The sequence below is a fragment of the Homarus americanus genome, unplaced genomic scaffold (assembly GCF_018991925.1).
Source record: "Homarus americanus isolate GMGI-L3 unplaced genomic scaffold, GMGI_Hamer_2.0 scaffold56009, whole genome shotgun sequence".
NCBI classification, from domain to species: domain Eukaryota; kingdom Metazoa; phylum Arthropoda; class Malacostraca; order Decapoda; family Nephropidae; genus Homarus; species Homarus americanus.
Window position 1 is genome coordinate 26510 of NW_024739542.1, and position 23350 is coordinate 49859.

At 41.3% G+C, this 23350-nt stretch overlaps 1 protein-coding gene across 1 annotated transcript in view; it reads right to left on the reverse strand.

Annotated features, from left to right (window-relative positions):
- LOC121874835 (nephrin-like) overlaps window positions 1–23350 on the reverse strand; it is a 127316-nt gene that overhangs the window by 15337 nt on the left and 88629 nt on the right. The window contains exon 3 of the mRNA XM_042379120.1: window positions 12568–12705. Coding sequence (XP_042235054.1) covers window positions 12568–12705 — 138 coding nt within the window. The remainder of the gene's footprint in view (window positions 1–12567; window positions 12706–23350) is intronic.

The following is a 23350-nucleotide window of genomic DNA, read 5'->3' on the forward strand; positions in this document are numbered from 1 at the left end:
GTTATTGCACTGAAAATATTAATAATTGATAATTTTTTTTTTTGTAAATCGATAAGAATGAGGATTCATTATATCTGTGTGTTCCTTATAACAGCTCAAACACAACACCAGTCTGGATAAACACAGCGTTTTGGACATAGGAAACTAAGACGGTAATCTAATCCAGCATCAAGTTTAGGTGAACTTGTGCAAGTTGACTGGGAGGTGAACATCACAGAGATGAAAGCTAATCTCACCAATCCAATTATGAGGTTTGTTGAAGTCTCGAGGACCATCACCAACCCTCAGTTACTTCCTGGTGCTCCTGTATTATACACCCCCCGCTCCCCCCCCCCCCCCCCCTCCCCGCTCACCCACCCAAATTGTCTAAACATGTAATCTGGATATATGGCAACAATAAAGATGATATATACAGAAAGCCATCCAGTTGTAAGTAATCGTGTTCACCTTTTCACAACGAAGTGTAATTTTAATAGAAAAGTCGACCAACTAACCCAACTGTTGCTATGATTGATACGATTGACTGAAATTGGAAAGTAAGTTAAAATAAATGTCTCGTATATTCTGGATCAGTATTCATTTTGAAGAAGAGTAAAAAGACGTCATCGGTTGTAACCTCAACCAGCACGTTCTTCAAGGCGAGTTGATTCCTATTCATTTTCAGTGGCTCAACATTCACCCTCACTCCTCGTGCACTACCCTAGTCACCCTCACCGCTCGCACAGAGGCCCTGAGAGAATGAGTGCCACAGCTCAAGATGAGAAACACTCATCAGACGGAAGCACGAGTTAGCATCATGTCGTAAGTCACGTAAGGTGGCGCTGATTAGTAACACGAGGAAATTGTCCAATGTTGCGTGAACGACTAAAATCAACATCAACGAAATCGTGACCTCAGGTGATTTTGCTGCCATGATACATAGAGGCAGAGAGCAGAAACAACAACACTTAATGAATAAGAATCTTTTAGCGAGGAAGTGTGAAGAAAGTGACATCAATGTGGTGAAGTGTGACATCAGGGGGTAATTCCCATCTCCATTCGTGTTCATGGTTCGTAAAAGGTTCGCGATGTATTGGCGTATAGGGACGGTTATGAGGTACCGACGGGGAGTATTGGCCAGTGGTATTGACCGAAGGAAGACAAGTGAGAGTGACCTTCTTCACTTGATAGTTTGGTGACAAGAGGCCAAGACTGTGTGGTAGACCTTCATCACTCCCACACAACTTGTATGAGGCTCCCGTCATCTTATGTTAAATCTTGCACTTAAAATTAGAGATTTTTTTTTCATTATCACGGCATTAAACACATCAAGGTACCTTTCAGAAACCCATCAGATGTAACTCTTTGTTTTGAAATTGAACAGTGTTTAGTGTGTGTCCAACTGACGACCTCGCTCCACTAAACTTTTTACCTTGACTTCTTTTAGGAATAGTATTTGCATCCGTGGTCTATACATCTAGTATCAACAGTCTCTTTGTCACTGGAAGGATGGTCAGAAACGTGCTTTCTACAATTGCAGCAGCTGAAACTTATCGAACATAAGGAAAGCATTGAAAATGAAACCCGCTTAAATCATGAGAATCACGCAATCGCAAGTTCTACAATATCCACAACAAACGTTAGTCTCCTATTCCAAACCCCTCAAAGACATAGCTCTCTGAGGTTGGTTTGTGGTGGAGATTCCGAGATCAAACACCAGTCAACATCAGCGAGCATCGATCTTGGGAGTGGCAGAGCCCTGGGAGTCGTCCACTGCAACAATATTAACTGCCACAGGTTCACAAGCAGCAGGATCTCTGAGGGCGAGGCGAATCCAGAGACGAACGTTGACAATATATCAAGTGTGTGGACGAATGTATGTTGAAGTCCATTGGTGACTGGATTCAACCAAATTATTCAGATCAAAGTCAACTTTAACTTAGATCTGTTCGTTGGGATGAGATACAGAATGAGTAATGCAAAAACCAAATACAGGGAACATAGATCTTAGAGTATAGTGTCCTCGTTGCCCTCTCGTTAGTTTCATGTCCATTACCGAGCAGTTAACCTACCACCTCTACGTTCTCTTGGTTTGGTTCATTCAACGCTTCTCTACTTACCGTTAATTAATTCCTCCTCCGTTACTTCTATGTTCGTCACTTCCTCCTACATTCTCCTTCATCTCAGGTACTGACACAACACTGCCTTTCACAACCTAATACACCTCAGGTTTTACCCCCAACACTTCCTCGAACACTCACCCACTCCAGGATTTGCTCTACCATTCTCTAAACTTCTTCACGACCTCGCACTTCCCCATCACTTACCCAACTATTGCAGTCGCCACTCTCGGTCTTCCTGAGTTTGTGGTTAGCCAAGCCCTCCCTTAGCATCTAAAGTGTCTGAAATTCCACGTAGCTCGGTAATAGTTTCAGTCCCAAGCGCTTTATTGTCCCTTTTTTATAAGAAAGTACAAGTTTTCTGTGTTATTGTAGTCTGAAGTCAGGATTTTAGCTCATGAAAAGAAATTATACAGTACATCAGGTCGCATTGTGTGATACTTCAGGGATACAGATGCCGGTGGTGTTAATGAGTGCCAGAAAAGTTTAACCACAAAAAGTGTTATGTTCACTTTCATTTATTTAATGAAGTGGACATGAATTACCAAATCGTAATTGACTTTTTATGAAATGAGTTTACTCTTCTCGATAGAATAAAAACTTAAGTGTTGAAAACAGTGATTGATGAAGTGTCACGTTGTTGAGACGTGTGTGTATATTGACTCACAAATCAAATCATAAGTTAAGTAATAATGGTTCAATAGGAAAGGCAGGAAACAATTGCAGAGGAAAATTAAGGAGTCACTGGCAATGGGTGAACGGATGTGTGGGGGAGGAGAGAGAGAGAAGGGAGGAGGTTGGTATATTTGTTTTAACTCTATAATCCTCCTAAGAAGGTTGACCTCTCGTATGAATAACACACCGTAGAGAAGTACTATTGTCCCACGTTATGTCAAAAGGTATAAATATAGTCTTACGGTTCAATCTTAAAAGTTCTAAGGAGATTTATATCTTTACTGACTGTTCATGCTCCAGCTCTAAGTTTACAATTAGCCGTCTAAAACTTCACAAACAGGAGTAAATTATTTACTGTTTACAGAATACTAAAGATAAAAACAATAATATCAAAGAAGGACGATCAGTAAATGGCCGGACATTTACATCCCTTTGACATAAGTTATAGTTACAGGTAATTGTAATTCTGTGATTTAGGTCGGGGCATTTAATACACTTTTGTTTTACACTCCTTTAACAGAAATACGGATCATACTCGGGGTACTTAAAATGTATCGACCAGGATGAAGCCACAGGAGAAAAGAGTTCAAAGAGAAGTACCCAAGCTAGTCTGGTCTCTTGTAGGGGGGTGTCAAGGGGCCAGATCAATGCGACGATGAGGAGGTACACGGTATATGGGATCCCTGGTGGAAGATCAGGAGCCTGGGGAGACTTACACCAAAGGGAGATTAATGACACTGAGAAAATTACTGTTGTCAGAATCTTTGAGAACAGACGGAACATTTTTTTTTTGAGCGGGGAATGAGCCAAGAGGTGTAACTTATTGAGGTGTAACAATGACACTAACGAAAAAAAAATATCGTTAAAATATTTGGTTGTTCTTAAAAAGTTAGTTTCCTGTTAAGTTAGTGGAGCGGGGAAACCATCAGGGAGGCTTAGTTTGTTTTGTATGATATGTAGCAAACCAGTTCCTTCGAAGGCTGTTGAAGTGTAACGTGGCTGTGTAGTAATATACTGTACAGTGTCCAATATCACTAACGGATGACTCTGAAATATATTCTTGTATCTCACGTAAGTAATATTTAAGACACTAAAATAATATTGCACATTTTGAACGACCTTTAGTATTAGTTACACTTGAGTTTATTTTTGTTTAACTTAATAAGAATATTTCATTATTTGTTTTCATTCATTTTGTTTTTACTAGAATTGAAGGTAAATCAACCAAGACACTTGGGATGTTATTGGGTTACTCATTATCACGCTATCAACTGCCTACTTCTTTCTAAGTCAGCCTCTTATATCCAGCCTTTAATTGTCTTCATAGGTTAGTTTCCCACCTACTCTCCGTTCCTCCACTTTTGTACACCACCAACAAAATATTTTCCATCTTTTATACAACAGTTTGCGAACTATCCCTCTTTTCTTGACTAAATGTTTCTACAAACGTTTACGATTTCTTTCTTCTGTCAATATTTTTTTCCGATCTCTTTCCTGTATTACTCTTCCTCCATACACATCACTTCCCGTCTTAATCCCCCAGTGTTTCTTCGAGCGAACCATTCTTCATCTTCTGCGAGGTAATTTCCTGAGACCCATTTCCTCTTCACCTTCCTGCATCAGAACTTTTCTACAAACTGTCTCCCACCTTTTTCCTATCCTTGAACGCTCTGCAAGTCGTCTCTTCCTTTTTGACTTCTCTACATCATCCAGTAAGTCGCTTCCTTGTTTTTTCTTATTACCATGTTCCAATGAATCTCTTCCCGATCCTTTCTCGTAATTAATTTTCTATTAACTGTTCCTCGTTGATTCCCAGTTCAAAATTAGTCTTTCTCTTCCTTCTTTGCCTTATACTATATCAATAAATTATTTTACCTTACGCTCAAGATGATGGAACCTTTTCTGTATAATTAATTTCATGACAGGAATCCAACTCCCCGTTTGGTACCATAATATCCCGTTTATCATCGTCTACATCTCGTCTTCATTTCCTTTTTTTTGTTTCACCTTACGGATTATAGTAACTTACTTAAAGTGATCTATACCTTTTCCCCCCTTAAGTATGTGGTTCATTTCAGTCTCTGGTTCTTCCTGGTAGTTTCTTAGCTCCCTACACTCCGTCTTTCTACCCTGATGGTTCACCTATACTCTCCCCAACACACTCACTCACATGGCGTCTGGATGTTCTTTCTTAAGGCTCTCCAACCTTTCCACTCCACCTTTCCTGACTCTCCTGCTTACATCCTGGTTCTAATGTTGCTCCAGTTTTTCACCCCCTTAGTTTTCCCCCATTTCTGTCTTCTTTTCCTGACACTCTGCTCCTTCTCATAGTATGTTTTTCACCCTGACTCTACCCTCCTTTTCTTCCTGGCACTCTTTCACCCTGGCTCTTCCTTCCTCCTCTTCCTGGCACTCTTTCACCCTGGCTCTGTTCCTTCTCCTATTACTATTACACGCTGGTCTTGCACTCCTCCTGGCACTCCGGCATCGGCACCATAAACCCTGACCTTGCTTTTATGGTGCAGCTTCTCATAATGTCTTGGCACTTATCTTCCCCACACCCTCTTAGTGGTGCGTGGCCAGACATTGTAAAACCTGGATAGTTTGCTGAGGACATTAATGCCTTTCTTAGGTGTATTATCCATATTTTGAAAGAAGGAATTAAAGTTTATTGGCACGCTCACGCTCGCATTCTCTCTCTCTGTAATTCAACCTATCATAAACTCGTGATAGAACCTAGAATTATTAGATTTGACAGTGTTGAAAAAAAAAACATGAATGCAAGTTTGTTTTTATACAAGAGACATTATTCCGTTCAGAGATTAACTATTCGTATCAAGAGTTCTTAATCATTTGAAGTTTAGTAAGATTTAGCCACTATATCTCAGCCAAGGAAACACTCCTGAACTGCGCTCCTCGGTAGAACACTGGCGAAATTATCTTTGAACTTAGGAAAACCCATTTACTGTGGAACATTACTTTATACTCTGTTAATCGGCCACTGTTTCTTGTTATAATTAGTTCAGACTCACGTGAAGTAGGGAACAGCCGCCCCTCCAAGACGAGAATGAGTAAAGTTTGTGTTGGTACTTCACGTGTGGTCATAACCTGGTTTTTCCAAACAGCCGTGAGCCAATGTTGAGTGTTGGTGTGTTCGTCGCCACACACACACACACACACAACTGGTACGCCTTTATTCTTTGTGGACGTATTTCTGGGGAAATACACTGAATAGTGAATACTGAGCTATCTTTTTAACATGGTTTTATATTACTCGTTCTGTGTGTGTGTCTGTGTGTGTGTGTGTGTGTGTGTGTGTGTGTGTGTGTGTGTGTGTTTTCGTACTTAGAAAATTTACGAAACCTGGTAGCAGCCGTATGATCAAACGCTACACAATACATTCCGTGATGTGATTTGCTATCAACGAATCTGTCGCAAACTAAATTTACTTTTTTAAGAAAAACTATTACACGTCGTTCATAATTTACAAGTACCAGGTTAAGGCTCAGATACAATTGACAGAAACACATAAGAAGAATACCTGGAGCGGACGTCTGTTTGTGATAATGATGCTTAACGTAAAAACTTACCTGGAAAACGACAACATGGACCCAGGGCGGTAAAAACAGCGCTCGTTTTCTTCGAGAACAGGCGAGCTAAAACTGAATCTCTACTTTAGGTATAATAAAAATATCCTGAAGTCTTCTATACAAGTTTACACATTGTAATATTCTTAACTACCATTTTGCACAAAAGAAACATAAAAGATTAACAAATATTCCCCAAAAGTAACTTTCAACGTCAATGCTATTTTGTTTTTAGAGTTAGTAATGTCACCGTTAGTTTTGAATTAAATTCTGTGAGAAAGAAAAAATAATATCGATAATTATGATTTCACTCCTTTATATATCCTTAAACCGAACTTGGATAATTTCGCATGAAGTCTAATTTCAGGTAACAATAATAAGTTTAAAATTTTCCAACACTGACTTTTCTCGTTCCAAGTTTTGTTTCATTCTTAATCTAAAGAGAAGTTTGGAACTTATGGTTGGTCGAGTTAATAGCAATTTTCATGGTTTCCTTCACACAAATTCTAATTTGTCATGTGTAGTCTCATCAACATATACTCGAGGAAGACAATAAATGTGCCAAAATTTTATTTACCAGAGAGTTTGTTGGACAATATTGTCAGAAATGGCGGAAAGTAAAGCCTGATACTGTATTGTAAACGAATTCGTGTTTACATATCATTATTGGGTGTTATAACCACACCTCCAGTTTAATATCATTGTTAGGGAAAAATAGCCGAGTTATTAAATCACTGGTACAAAGAGTAATGTGTCGGGCCTCGGCTTTATTCCCGTGGCAAATTTGCAATTGTTCTGAGTTTAAAACTGGAAAAGTTTCAGTATAATTAAGTACATTACGATGAGCTAAAATTACGGTCAGTTTGGGGAGGTTTATTGTTGATGTTCATTTTGTGGTATGAGTGTAAAACTGTGTCCATGTCTCTCTCTTCTGGTTAGCTTCGCCAGGAATATATAATGGGCTAGATGTCGTCCCAGCACCACTTTTAGTCTTGTATGTATACATCATCGACGACTGAGACAAAATCCTTATGCATTCACCTGACGCTGACATGTTACAAATATCTATGGCCCCAACCTCTTCCTCGACGTCAACTTCAATAACTAGTTACAACTAACAATCTCACGAGTTAATTGGATATAATTTATTACTGGGTATGTCTGTTTCTATTCAGTAACTTGTTTTTCCTTGTGTCCCGAGAGCGTTCACCACTTTAGGCCTGACGTCTCCCCAGTTGTTTACGGGCTGTTACAAGGGTTTTAGATTCTCTCACAGCAAAAGAGCGGATTTAAATTAAATTCGAATGGTATGCTACTGTTTTAACATAAGGGTTATGTCTTTTAAAGATGGTTGATTTACAATCGAGTATAATGCAATAATCTAATATAAGTGAAGTAGAAATAGTACTAGGAACATCTTAGGAAAAATTAGCAACCTCGCGATAATAATGTCATTGGATGATAAGACGTACAAAATAAATGATAATCTGCATAAGTAAATAGAAAAACAAAATATAAGAGAACTGCCTCGCGCTTACTGTGATTTTTCCACTTTCATGGAAAGACAAAACTTCCTCTTGTGTTCATAAGGAAACAACATTACAAGATTTGGCTTCGTTTACCCGTTAGTTAACGAGAGTTGAACTAATAAACCAAAACTTGCAGTTAAAAATGTCACTCAAACTTGCAGGCCGCCTTTGACAACCTGAAAGTATCCACAACGAGCTGGAAATTTAATTTGATCTAATCTTCAGCATCACCATCGTCTGGAAAAAAAACCTTAGAATGATTTCATAAAGAACTATTAGCATTTGTCGGAAAACAGAAGGAAACACAAATACTTTCTCAGTTTAGGAATACTGAAGACTTTATAAGACATGCCATCATAAATCAGCATGTGCAGGAGTACATGCATTGAGACTTTGAACAAAATCTCTCAGAATTGAAATTTAATGTGTCTAACTATGTAAGTACGTCCAGAATAACACATAAACACCAAAAAGTGACCTTGAAAAACCTTAGGTGGCAAGTAATTAGCATTGCGTAAGTTATTAAAAATTTTGATATGTCATTTGGACAAGGAATCATACAGATATCACAAACTGAGGACGGTAGATCCATAAAGACTTCTTAATTATGTTGAAGAAGTGATCGTTAATCGAGATGAGTGCTATGGAACGATAGTTGGAGGTAAACGATAGATTACCTCTTTTGGGGTACGGGTTTGGACTTGATTAATTTCCAAGATGAGGGAGCACTATTAAAGGGGTAAGGATGTTCAAAGCCTTAGAGAGGACAGGAACAAGTTCGAATGCATTTATTTTTTATTTTTTGCGATGAGAAAGGGGGATGCCATCAGGTCCCGGGGCTTTAATTGAATCTAGGCTGAGAGGACCAGATACCATACAGAGGGAATAACATTTAATTGGTATTGGGTGAATTTGTTGTATACGTGTTGTGGGGATGATGATATCAGGTTCAAGGGTTCCATATCAGATGAACATAAAACCATCACAAGCCAATGTTGGTGAAGTACGTCAAGTAGTAGTAGTAACCTCTAGGGTAGTCCTCCATAGACAGCAGCGTAGACCCAACCAGTCGTAAATAGGCTTTTCTACTATTCCAGGATTTTTCGCTTTCTGATTGGACAGCCTCCTTATGCATTACCATAAAGTTCAGGTCCAATTATTATCTGGAAGGCGCGCCGCTGATCCACGTTTATAACTTGCAATCTACACCAAGACCAGCGGAGTTTTCTGAACCAAGGAACCTAACACATTGAGAGACTGGATAGTAAGGAAAGAGAAGTAGAGGAGTTATAAGAGAAGAAGAGTGAAAGTGTGTGTAGTGGACAAAGTGGATAAAGCGGATAATGTGGATAAAGTGGGCTACATGGATATTATCTTATTTGCTCACTCATATGGTTATTCCCTACTGATATTTTAATAGGCGTGAGGTACTTGTAGATATAGTTATCTTCAAGAGGTTATGAATGGCACTAAACTGGTTGAGTATCACTGCCTCATGATATGTGTTCTGTCTGTTGGAAAATATTTAATTTTTATACCAACTTTCGGATGTTCATAGAAACACAACAAACTTCCATTACTGGTAAATGATCGTATTTTTGTTTTGTATTTTTGTTTTTCAAATTCCTTGATTTTATTTCCTCGGTGTGGCTGGTGGGCTCACAGCTTCTTCTATATTGCTGGTACAAACACAAATTAGATACTCACAAAGCCTAAAACAGGATGGAAGTTATATCATCAAATAAGTCATTCAGTATCTCAGGCTAACACCTCCATCCTTCACTTAGCGAATTAATGGTTCGAACGTTGGTAATGGATCACGCGCACCTACAGTGATTTATTTGCATATAAACGAATTATTTTCACTATCATACTATATAAATTCTGTACGTTGGAAAATATAACGAGACTATTTGTAGTTACACCGCCGTCAACGTTAGGTACACACTGTTATGTACACGGGGACTACACTGTGTATGTTATATAAAACTCATATCTTAGTGGCATCATAGTTGACGACATGAGAGACACTCTTTAGGAAGCACCACAACCACCCCGGGGATAATACTCTTAACCACGTCGCTTACAACACCAATGACAAATTTCCCAGAGGCCCGGCCCCAGTTGGTCGGGGGAGAAAACACAACTATTCTTATATAATTTTTTCTTTCTTACTTTCCTATTTGTGGTACAGGAGGGAGAGAGAGCCAGCGGCGACGGAGGGGCGGAATCCATTAAAGCGGTTGTAGGTTTTGTCGAGACAGTTACAGTGGAACACTGGTGAGTGAATGGTGGTGGAGGGGAGGTACTGTATCGACCATCAGGGTTGTGGTGTTGCAGTGGCAGTCATGGTGGTGTTGCAGTGGCAGTCGTAGTGGTGTTGCAATGGCAGTCATGGTGGTGTTGCAGTGGCAGTCATGGTTGTGTTGCAGTGGCAGTCATGGTGGTGTTGCAGTGGCAGTCACGGTGGTGTTGCAGTGGCAGTCATGGTGGTGTTACAGTGGCAGTCATGGTGGTGTTGCAATGGCAGTCATGGTGGTGTTGCAGTGGCAGTCATGGTGGTGTTGCAGTGGGAGGTGGTGTTGCAGTGGCAGTCATAGTCATGGTGGTGTCAGTATGGTGGTGTTGCAGTGGCAGTCATGGTGGTGTTGCAGTCATGGTGGTGTTGCAGTGGTGGTGTTGCAGTGGCAGTCATGGTGGTGTTGTGGCAGTCATTGTGGTGTTACAGTGGGTCGTTACGTGCAGTTGGTGGTGTTACAGTGGCAGTCATGTTGGTGTTGCAGTGGCAGTCATTGTGGTATTACAGTGGCAGTCATGGTGGTGTTACAGTGGCAGTCATGGTGGTGTGTTAATGCTAGCAGTGGTGATGATATTGTCTAAGTTTGATGTAATACTTCTTGCTGAAGAATATTTTCGTTAAGGCAAGTGAATGTCGAGTGTGTGGTGACTGCAAGATACATGGAGGGAAGACGTGTGCAGGGAGAGTGAGAGAGAGAGAGAGCACTCGTGTCGCGAGGTGCAATGAATTAAAGATGAGAGAGGAAGATGTGTGTGTGTGTGTGTGTGTGTGTGTGTGTGTGTGTGTGTGTGTGCGTGTGTGTGTGTGTGTGTGTGTGTGTGTGTGTGTGTGTGTGTGTGTGTGTGTGTGTGTGTGTGTGTGTGCGTGTGCGTGTGGTGGCTCTACAGTGTATTTAAGAAAAACAATGGAATATCTTGTACATATGATCCTTAAAATAAAAGTAGAGTAAGGTAGGAGACACACAGCTTGCTTAATACTGTATGAATGGGAGAGAAGCCAGAAGTGAGAGCCGCGGCATTAATAAGTACTGTGGCTTCTGACTGTATTTTCGTTGGGATGTCTTTAGCTGTACGATTAATCTGTCGTATTAAACAGATTAACATTTTCTTAAAGAGTGAATGATTAAGAAGAGAAGACTAATTTATTGCTTTTTCTTAGGTTAGGTTAGGTGTTGTTCCAAAGAATAAATAAGTTTATTTTTGTTTAGAAGAGACGATTGGTAAGGAAAAGAGATATGAACATGCTAGTAAAAATGAGAGGTTGGGAATTATATTTTTTTTTGCGCGTGAGAGATGATTGGTCCCTGAGCTTTAAAAAGTAGTAAATGTTACAAGGTTAACATTTCCCTCATATGTGATGGCGTTGAGATCTGAGTTGAGTGTATTGATTTATAGGCAGTCTGGAGGGAGAAGAGTGGATGAATGATGAAGGAGATTAGGATGATATTTGATGTGATTATTGACAGACCTTTCATTAATAACATGGGGATATTATTTATATGTTAACAGAACCTTAGCGAACTCCTCATAGTTAACGGGAAAATAGTGAATATGACCTTCCCAATAATTCAGGTGGGTGAAGGCGAAAAGATAACACTACAAGGACACTACAAGAACAAAACCCTATTGAGGTGACAGGTAGTAGGATATGGGTGAGGAGCGACCAGACACAGGATGAAGAGAACAAAATCAAGTCAATAAACTCTGTAGAATATAATGCCAGCTTTCCGGAGACCTTTGAGATATTTTGGGCAACGAGAAAGGATTATTAATTATTATCAAAAGAGAGAGAGAGATAAGATTGACTGGTGGGAGGACAGGGCTGTAAAGGTCTTGGTAATGATTCCGCTTGAAGAGACGGTAATTGTTCACTGTAATGTTTGTGTGTTGGCGCTGAGTTTATGCAGGGAGGTGAATGGGGGGGTTTGTGACCTGTACCTTGTTCGTGTTTATGTTGTGTGGCATTTTTAACTTGATAGGTTTGAACCATATCAGAAAGGCAGGCTGTATTGCTTAGGTAGAATCTGTAATAGCAATTTGTTTCATTTTGAGAATAATACAATTACAATTTCGTTTAAGGAATTAGAGTATATGGATCTAATGAGTACAGTTTACGAAGACCTTAAGTAATGTTGTTGTTTGATGTGGTTAAAGAACATGTTAACAGGGAGGGCGTAGAAAGTATAAGGTTATAAATAATGGGACGGCGATGATGTAAAGTTAATAGTTAAGAAAAGAAATATCTGTTGTCACACTTAGTTTTGTTTTTGAAATACTTCCGATTAGTGTCAAATGGATACATTCCCATAACCAGTCAATAAGTTAAACAAGTCAGAATGTATACCGATAATTCAGATGAAAGAGAGACTTGATACTGACCTAGAGCGAAGCCGTCCTTGGTCCACTGCGCCTTGCCCTGCTGGTTCTCCACCACACACCGGAGGAACACATCAGCGCCCTCCATCACCTCCACACTCTCGGGCGTCACGCGGAACCTCTGGAACCCCGCAGCTGAACCTGAGGGAGGAGGAACAGTGTGTGTTAGTCTACTGTGTCTGCGGGAAGAACAGTTCCTCTAAATCATAACGCTGAAATCCCACTGTAGGAGAAGATAAAACAGAAAAACGTGAGTTTCCACCACATACTTTCTCACCACAAATCTTATTTATTTATATGTTTATTTACATATTGACAGTGTATGATTGAAAATATTTAAAAACTTAATTACAACATATAATATTTAAATAATCTAGTAAAACTCCAAGTTGCACTATAAAAGCTTCACAATCTGCTAAAAACGTCTGGGTGCAAGGAGTCGGTGGCGTGTAATCAGTAAATTGACAGTCAGCTCACGTACCAAATTTTAAGACTTTGCGTCAGCAGAATTTGGCGAGTAATTAAAGTCTCCTCGTGACGTCAGCGAGTTGTTGAGAAAAGTGTTGAGTGTGGTGAAGACTGTAAGTGGTGGTGGCTGACAACGAAGTTACTGAGAGTAGCTGCTGCCTGTCACAAGTCTGGCACGGCACTTACCACCACCGCCAAGTTGGGGCAAGTGGCCGCCTTACCAGGCCAGGACACGAGGTGTCCTCCTTACTAGACCAAGACACGAGATGTCCTTATCAGGCCAAGACACGAGATGTCCTTCTTATCAGGTCAAGACACGAAGTGTCCTTCTTAAGAGACCAAGACACGAGGTGTCGTCCTTAACAGGTCAAGACACGAGGTAATGTCCTTATCAGGCCAGGACATCAGGTGGCCTTCTTGCCAGTCCAGGGCACGAGGTGGTGCTCTCACCAGGCCAGGTAATAAGAAGTAAGGACAGAGATAATATAGGAAAGTAATGAGACTTAAAATTATAATGTAAACATTTGAATGAAAAACTGGCACCTGTCGAGTTCGGGAAAAAGAGGAACATTGAAGCAGATAAAAATTGTTGTGGGGAACAACGGCCTGGATGACGGAGGTGAAACATGAAATGTTTGGGGAAAAGTTCTGTATATGAAACAAAAATATATGAAACAAAAGAAGAATTAAAAAGAGGAAGAATTATAAAACAATAATATGTAAGTGCTCAGCGAAAGAAAGAGACAGAGACAGCGCTATAATTTGAGATAAATGTAAATGCAGTGTTAGACTTGCGAAGACGCGATCAAGAAATTAGATAATTAAAAGGTAGCTGGCTATTTACCGTAGTATATGCAGCCTTTATCAAAATCTATCTGGAAAATTGATGGAAGCAAATATGAGTGTTAGTGCATATGTGCGTCAATATGCGGCCGTGGGTGAAGATATATCCATACACGATCAAGTGGTCTAGTGTGGCACTGACCCTCTCCGTTGAATACATCTTGCTCTGCTGGACGAGAAACACTGGAATATAAGTGATAACTGACGAGAGTCGGTAAATAAACAGGGAGCATGTGAGGGAAGCACGACGATAAAATAGAATGTAGAAACACTGGAAGGGGAGAGGTGAGGAATATGAAAGGGGAATTCAACTGCAAAGGAAAACACAGAAGGGGCGGAGATGACACTAATAAATTAATAATAAATACACCCAAAAAATATATATACTGTGAAGAGAAAAAGGGTTGTATGAAACAGAAGGATATAAGATAAATTACGTGAATGAAGTAGCTTGAATGAGGATGAGTTAAACAGAACTGAGAGAGACGCAGTGTGCTCCTTCCTCTCTTGTTAGTATACAGTAACACATTAACTCTCGTCACGTCCCAAGTTACCTCACTTGTGTGTTGATCCCTCGTGATTGTGTTGCTGTAGGCAGCCACGCGTCCTAATCCTTCATATATCTCATCAGCTGATTAATGTGTACAGGTATATGATTTATAATTGTTTTTTTTTATTCAATCAACAAACCAATGTATTTATAATAGCATTAGCGTTTGCTTATTCACGATATTTGAGTGTACTGTATTTACCCATTCCTCAACCACGAACTTTTGTACATATTGAGGTGATCCAAGACATCATACACAACCACCTGTTGTAGACAATATCAAGTGATCTTGAGCTTTGACTCGTTTGACTCTCATTATCTAAAGTTAGATCAGAAATCCTTGCTTAAACCTCTATTCAATATGTGCAATTTCAACAACATTTTTTTAATAGCCTTTGGTTATTTTCTTCATAACAAATGTATGAGTTCTCGGTTCACCACGCGCATGTTAAACCAGCTCCTGATGTCCTCAAAAATGCAACTTACCTGTTGTTTAGATAATACCAAAGGGCAAAGTGTTTGACTCTCAGTTAAGAGCTTAAACTTTGATCTGTGTTCACCAAAATTAATATAATTTATTTTACGGTTAACAGCTACATTAACTGTCTGTTCTCATTGTTATGTCTCATATTGTATGTCTACCTTATTGATGAATTACCTCTACCACCTAAATCAATGGTCCTTGACATTCTAGTTTGTGTATTAAGAGTTATAATTGTTTGTTGTCAACATCTGCCAATTTTTGTACACACACACACACCTCTCTCTCTCTCTCTCTCTCTCTCTCTCTCTCTCTCTCTCTCTCTCTCTCTCTTGTGATGTATTGCGTTGCGTTGCATTACGTTCAAAACATACGTTCCCCAATTATAATGAAATTTAGGAGGTCGACCACTTATAAAGAAACATGGCAGGTTGGGTAGATGCTAAGCACCCATCGTACCTGTCAAATTTTGAAACTTCATCCTCCTGACACTTAAATGACCTCCAGCTGCTACCACGACCTCTGATCCACAGTCTTTAAAAGAAATCCATTATTTTTCTTGGTCAACATTGAGCTTGTCATCCAAGTTCCATAAATAACTAACCTTCGGTGTTTGAGGCATTTTTCACGCAAGGCGAAGCAAAATTTGTTTTCACACTGATCAAATATTTTCATTTTTTAATGTTTTATCTTCTCTTTGTTGCTTGATGTTAGGAATAAGACAATTTCATAAAGGGTCAGGAATATCAGGGGGTCAGGAGTACAAGGGCCAGGAGTACCATGGGGTCAGAATGGAGTGTCAAGGGGGTCAGGAGTACCAGGGGGCAGAAGTGTCAGGGGTCGAGAGTGTCAGGAGTCAGAAGTACCAGGGGTCAGTAGTACTAGGGTCAGGAGTATAAAGGAGGGGTCAGGAGTACCAGGGGTCAGGAGTCCCAGGGTGTGGAATCAGGGGGTCTTGAGTGTCGGGGGTCAGAGTGTCAAGGGGTCAGGAGTACCAGGGGGCAGAAGTGTCAGGGGGTCGAGAGTGTCAGGGAGTCAGAAGTACCTGGGGGTCAGTAGTACTAGGGGGTCAGGAGTATAAGGGGGTCAGGAGTACCAGGGGGTCAGGAGTCCCAGGGTGTAGGAGTATCAGGGGGTCTTGAGTGTCGGGGGGTCAGAGTGTCAAGGGGTCAGGAGTACCAGGGGGTCAATAAGGAGTGCCAGGGGTGACCTCCAGAGGCTTCATACGTTATCTCATATATTATATTGCTCCAGCAGGCACTGGCTGCCCGAATTTTTTTTTTATTAAAGTTGTGCAGACATTAGAGGACCATCACGCGAAACTTTCACTCAGACAACGGCAGCGGGTTGCCTTGTGGCCCACAGACTATTCCACCATATCTGTAAAACTAACAATATGTCAGTCTTTCATGATATAGGGTTGTTGACCCCCGGAGACAAAGCCAGTGTTATCTTAAGGACATAAACCAAAAAAGGTGAGACTTGTAAAATAAATGTATTCATGAATCGACCACAGATGGTTGTTGTGTTTTATAATGAATTACTTTATATTGTTGGTAGATGTTGTGCATGTGGAGGAAAATAGATTTGTTTATTGACTGTTGCAATGATCAAGAAAATAATGTATGTACAGGTATGAACTGTATGTATGTATGTATGTATGTATGTATGTATGATTTGTTTAGTGGGCAACATGCCGCTGGGTATCCGTCCTCATAACTCTGCAAGCCATTAGGGACTCTGCAGAAACTTTGAACAACCAGTTGTGATGGCCTGCTGTACCTGCGGGGCCGCTGTGTTGCTGACATGCACAAGTAATTAATTTGGACGAGGAGCGAGGCGGTGAACACTGGAGTAGGGCGTCTCCCTCTCTGACGTTACGGTTCATTTATTGAACACCTTCATGACGGAGACACTCTTGTTCCGCCGCCTTATGTACCAAGTAAAGGCAAAATGCTAACATTTAAGTAGCTCGGATTGGGTCAACTTCTTGTATTCCCAACATTACACTCTGGGTAAGACTTTAAGATGATCCAAATGATTCATAACTAAATGCCTACTCGCCCTCACGAATCACATGATCCAAATGATTCATAACTAAATGTCTACTCGCCCTCACGAATCACATCTGACAATAAAGACACGTCTCACGAGGCCACAGTTCTAGAGTAAGCACACGATGAGTTACCCAGTGAAACATGAGTGAATTACATGGTAAGCTATATGGACAAATCAGAGTTTAATATAAACTGATGACGTCAAACGATCCTTATTCACCTTCACGTAACCAGGATTCACTTGGTCAATTAGAAGCTTTATGTCTCCCGTCTTTTAAAGCATTTTCTTAATATACAACTAGATTTACAAATAAATAATTGTAACTACCGCCATAGCACTAAAATGCCGTCATAATTATTTTCAAAATGAACAAACGATCCATAACACTGGACCATCATCACGCCCATCACAATGGTGTAGCGTCTCGGGGTTCACTGTATCTCGCGGCGGAAATCATCATCCATTGTCTCTCGCCACAATTTTTATGTTTATTCTTTGTTGAGGGAATCATGTCCAGCTGTGTCCTGTATGTTCACCAGGGAGTGAAATAAGGCTGACTATTCTGTTACAGTATTTCTGTGTTACGCAAATAATTAACATGGCCAGTTAGAAGCCCCCAGAGATGAGGTACACTAGAGGACAGAAGGATAATGACTCTCTCTCTCTCTTCCTTTTCACTCTCTCTCTTCCTTTTCACTCTCTCTCCCTTCCTTTTCACTCTCTCTCCCTTCCTTTTCACTCTCTCTCCCTTCCTTTTCACTCTCTTCCTTCCTTTTCACTCTCTCTTGTCCCATCTTGTCACTATCTCTTTCAAAATAACTATAGTAAGTGTGAGAAGAGAGAGAGAGAGAGTGTGTGTGTGTGTGTGTGTGTGTGTGTGTGTGTGCGTGCGTGTGTGCGTGCGTGGCAAATGCGCAAGAGTGTATAATAATAATAATAATAATAATAATAATAATAATAATAATAATAATAATAATAATAAAAGGTTTATTAATAGAGTTGCAGCCGGTGGCGTTGAATACATTTACAGGGCTGTACAGTACATAAATAAGGAGTTGTTTATTATTTTAACAATAGATGGGATGGTGCTATTCTTATATCTATCTGTGCGGGCTCTTATGGGCTGAATTTTGTTGTAGTGGCGGACTGCACGGGGTGGGCGGGGGACTGCCGGTGGCAGGAGGTGGCGATGACGAGGATGGTGCAGTAGTCCACTGCCAAACCTTGCTAGTGCTTGGTGGTGGAGGTCACTGAGGGATGGCATTTCCAGGGTGGAGAGAGCGTTGATGTAGCCGGAGTAGTCTGCGCCGAGCATGATTCTGCAGGCCCTTTTCTGTACCTTCTCTAGCCGACGTTGTTGGGTGGAGTTGAGAGAAGACGACCAGGCTGGTGACGCATACGTTAGTTTGGGGAGAATAAAGGCGTTGTAGATAGTCCTCAGCTCTGGCGTGGGTGTCCCAAGTGACCTAAGTCGTCGTAGCATGTAGAGTCGGTACGAGGCTGCCTTGATAGTGTTGTTAACATGGGCCTTCCAGTCCAGTTTGTGGTCTATGGTAACACCCAGGAGTTTGGCAGACTGCACTAACTGGAGAGGATGGGCACCCACTGTGACTGCTGGAGCTTGCACTGGAGTGGTGGCGGTATTGATGTGCATGACTGTGGTTTTGGTGTGGTTGATGGTGACCTTGTTCTCCATAGTCCATGCCTGTAGCCTGTCCAGGGTGCTTTGTAGCGATTAGTAGTCCGGTGAGGTGTTGTCCACTGTAACCCCCACAGTGCAGTCATCCACGTACTTCCACCTGTGAGGGGTGTCCGATAGAGTGTATAATTGATCAAGATCAGGAAGCACAGTGGACCCATCTTGGTCCCCTGGGGAACCCTGTAGGTGAGGTGTTGGAATGTGAACCCTGGTACCTCACTGCCTGACGACGTGCACTCAAGAAATCAGTGAGCCATGAGACCAGGTTGGTGGGCAGCCCTAGTGCAATGGGCTTGTTGATAACAGTGCAGTGATCAACAAGGTCAAAAGCCTTCCTGAAGTCAACAAGGGCAACGGCCAGTGATGTCTTACGTTTCTGCAGGTTTTTGTGCAGGAAATCTCCAGGAAACTAATCTAAGCAGTGTGATGTAGAGGAGGTCCTCATATTGTCAAATTGCTGTGGATCAATTGACTGATAAATTCTAGCAAATGCCCACTCAAAAAGCAAAGTCTTCACAGAGTAGACTGCGTATGGGGGTAATGGCAACTGGCCTGAGGTCGTTAGGGGACTGTGACAAATGCGGTTTTCCATTCATTAGGGCATTTGCTTTGTCTGAGGGATGCATTAATAATGGAACAGAGGGGGGTGGCAAGTTCGGCTGCAAACTCCTTGTAAATTTTGATTGGGAGGTCAATTGGGGTAGTGGAGCGTTTGGATTTAAATTTCAGGAGTTTGTTGGCAATTTTAAATGGTTGAACAGTGGGAGGGGGGAAGGGAAAGGTAAGTAAGCTGGGAGGAGAGTGAGGTCAAGACTGGGTAGGGTATGACATATGGTAGCAAAGTGGTTATTAATTATCTCAGCTGCCTCCTCATTAGGTAAATGGGAGATGAAAGGAAGTGTGGGTGACTGACGGTTCAGACCACAGAGATATTTTACCTTGGATTACCACTGACCGATGCCGACCTACTTGAGGCCGTGCACTTTCCTGGGATAATAAGACTTCTTGATACTGGTTACGTAGAATTATGTACAGGCGGTTGTTAGTGTAGTATGCCTTGTTGCGCTGCTCAATTAGTCTTTTGATACGGGGTGTAATCCACGGGCCATCATCGGGGTGGATCCTCAGTGTCTTGGCTGGAAAGAAGTGGTGGTAGGCTTTGGTGATAGTGTCCAGGTAATTATCACACTTGTTCTGCACATCGTCTAACGTGATCACTTCAGTCCAGGAACAATTTGCCACGCCTCGGTAATCGCCACAATACCTGCACCAACTGACTTCACTGTGACACTGACCTCCTCCACCTTGTTGCATAGAGATGTAACATTGGATAGCAATAGGGATGGTCGGCTGTACCATAGTCGCGGCACTTCATAGCGAGCACACTGTTTCAGGCACTGGCTTGACTTTTTTATGCTTGCTCGGTGTGATGATAGGGATTCGTCTGGAAATGCGGCGACCCCGTCTGCAGCCGCGGTTGTGAAAGATTCTCAGCGCCTTTAGTAGAGTGATGGTGTGGGGAGGAGGATAGCCAGCACCAGATTTCAGCCGAAACAGGTCGGTGCGACGATATCGTGGCACTGGGACGCACATATTCACAAGTCTAGCACTCACAGTCACTGACACCTTGAAAATACGCACTGTCTTCCCGTAAAAATACTGAACTCCCTTAAATTAGCTACAGGTCGACGTGATGACTTTGGCTGCTGCGGAGCGCCAGGAGACACGTCCTCACTCAGTGAGGTCACTATTGTGTGTGTGTGTGTGCGCGCGTGTGCATGTTTGCCTACATGCACCCTTTTGTGTGTATGTGCATGTGCGAGTCCGTTCGTCTGTGTATGTGTGCGTAATTTTGCAAACGAATATGTATTACGTGTGTGTTTGTCTAAATGTGTATGCATATGTGCTCATGTGGTAGTATGTGTGTGTGTGTGTGTGTGTGTGTGGTTGTGTCATTAAACAGAATTTTATAACCTTCAAAGCATCTCAACAAGTCCGCAATGCAGTATAGTCCACCTAACTCACGGTACTTCCCGAGGCTTGTGGCTGAGTTCCTGGAAGTTGAGTGTTTGAGGAAGTGGAGAGTAGGAGGGGAACACGTAAAGAAGGAGGAGAAGTAGACACAATCAATGAAAGTTTTAGAGAGAGAGAGAGAGAGAGAGAGAGAGAGAGAGAGAGAGGATTTATGGTTTGTCGAGTTTGTTGATGTTCTAAAATATATCTCACGATTCAATAACTTTGACTACAGTACATACATTCTAAGTTAGATAATACAATAGACATCAACTGGTAAACATTATGATAGATACATTTCTCTCATGTGTTAATCCTATGTGTTAATTAATGACTTATGATTTTTGACAGTCGTACAGTATTCCAGTTACATCACTGATAAACAGTATCCATTACAACTGAGTATTAATTTTCACTTGACGTGTTTATCTCTTCCTCATTGGAGTCATAGAGCAAAACAGCCTTTGGCCATTCAATAAACTTATTCTGGGTTATTGTAGTATGGTGATCAAAGAGCTTCGTTGTTCCATCCTAAATAATGACTTGGTACTCCAACGCTGTAATGGTTGTATTGTCAAAGCTGTGAGTATATTACTCAAAACATATGACTCCAGTTGCATAATATGTCACTTCACTACATGACAGCTTTGAGAGATTAAAAGAAATAAATAATAATACATATTCTATACTCAGAAAAATAAGTTACTTTATTTTCAAAATGAATGTGTCCGACCATTGTCAGGAGTCAAGGCACACTCTCGAGATTGTTTAGTTTGTCAACACAACATGCATCATGTTGCTTGAGTGATGATGGCCCTGAAGAATGGGACGAGAGAGAGAGAGAGAGAGAGAGAGAGAGAGAGAGAGATTTCCTGATCTGTTTATACCTACTGAAATATAGTCACAATTATTGATGTATAAACAACAGTTTGACAAGGATAATAACTATTTTTTTTATCATCGACGTTGTATAAAGAAAACAAGCAGCTAAATAAACACAAACAGAACTCAGTCTTACTCAAATTCACGTGAACAGGATATTTTATTATACCCTTCCTTTACACACACTTACACTCGATTTAAATTCAGATTTAAGTGCTTTTATTATTTCGTTCAAGGTCAAGGGGCTTGCCTGTGTGATTAAAGGTAAATTGAAAAATACACTGACGCTGGTGACAGGAAAAGGAATTTTACTGTCAGTAGCAACAACATGCGGAACACCTACCACACAGGGTGGAATGATCACTTTCTGAATCTGTTTCTGTGTCTCTTCGCGTCTTCCCTCCCTCGCCTCTCTGCTATTCCAAGCACCATTAATATTCTCTCATCACAGGTATCAAGATATCGCCCTACACACAAAGGCTGGGAGTGTGGCTGCCCGCCTGACATATTAAGGTCTGTCTGCCAGTGACACACACACACACACACACACACACACACACACACATATATATATATATATATATATATATATATATATATATATATATATATATATATATATATATATATATATATATATATATATATATAAATAAGATACTGTGGTCTTAGTGCTCCTGGCTACATATAACACATACAACACATGTCCACGTATCTTCACGGTACTTGTTCTAAACCAGCTGAAGGAGAGTGACATACTCAGAGGACAGTTTAGTGTCTTGTTTCCTTCCTCAGTTGTCACTTGTCTTGTTTGATGTTTATTAAATTACCGAGATGAAAGTTATTAGGGTGTGGACTTAATGAGTTATGGATGCTTTTTTTTTACATTTATTTATGATTAATCTGATTAATCTGGACAGCCATTCACCGCCAACTCCTCTTCTAGACAAGACACCACATACTATCGGGATCCCTCCCCTATCTCTAACCTTCGCTAGCGCCTCCCTATACCTCTTGAAAAGTTCCTCACTCCTAACCTTTCCAATGTCGTTACCTCCGACACTAAGACACACTACTGGCTTGGTACCCTCCCCTGACAAAACCCTATCTATCCTCTCAGCTACACGCCCTATCCCAGCCCCAGGAAAACACACACTAATCCTACATTTCCTATCTCTTGCACAAAAAGTCCTATCTAAGAACCTCACCTGGCTGTCCCAAACTACCACGACCTTATCACTGGGCAGGGTTTGAACAACTGCCCTTTTCTCTTCTGGCAACACGCCGTTCTGCCTCTTCTCTTCCTCGCCAGCTTCTTCCAACACTTGGTAGGGGTTACTGCACTCTACACCCTGGTCAGCTTTCCTGAGTCTGACCCTATTCCCCTTGGAAACAACCACTCTCCACGCCTGCTCCTCCTTCGCAGGTGTCCTGCTGGGCAGGACTCCTACCTGAAGGAGTTCAGTCCTGAGGGCTTCGTTCTCCGCCTTTAGAACATCTCTCTCTCTCTCTCCTCAACTGCTCCAGCTGACTTAACAAGAGTGGCCAGTGGGTCGCCCTTCCTCACACACCGCCCCTCTTCCCCCACAACACAACGATCCATGGCGGCCATTTCCTATGGTCACTAACACGAGCACTTTGGGGCACGTCCTTCTCCAAGCTAGGTCAGGTAGCTGACCTCCGGTGATGACCTGAAACCATCTCGAGCTGACGTACTAAGACCATCTTGTAGCAGTTTGTTGCGTTTTGTTTTTCTATCAACGTTTGCATCCCAACTCAGGACAAACTATGG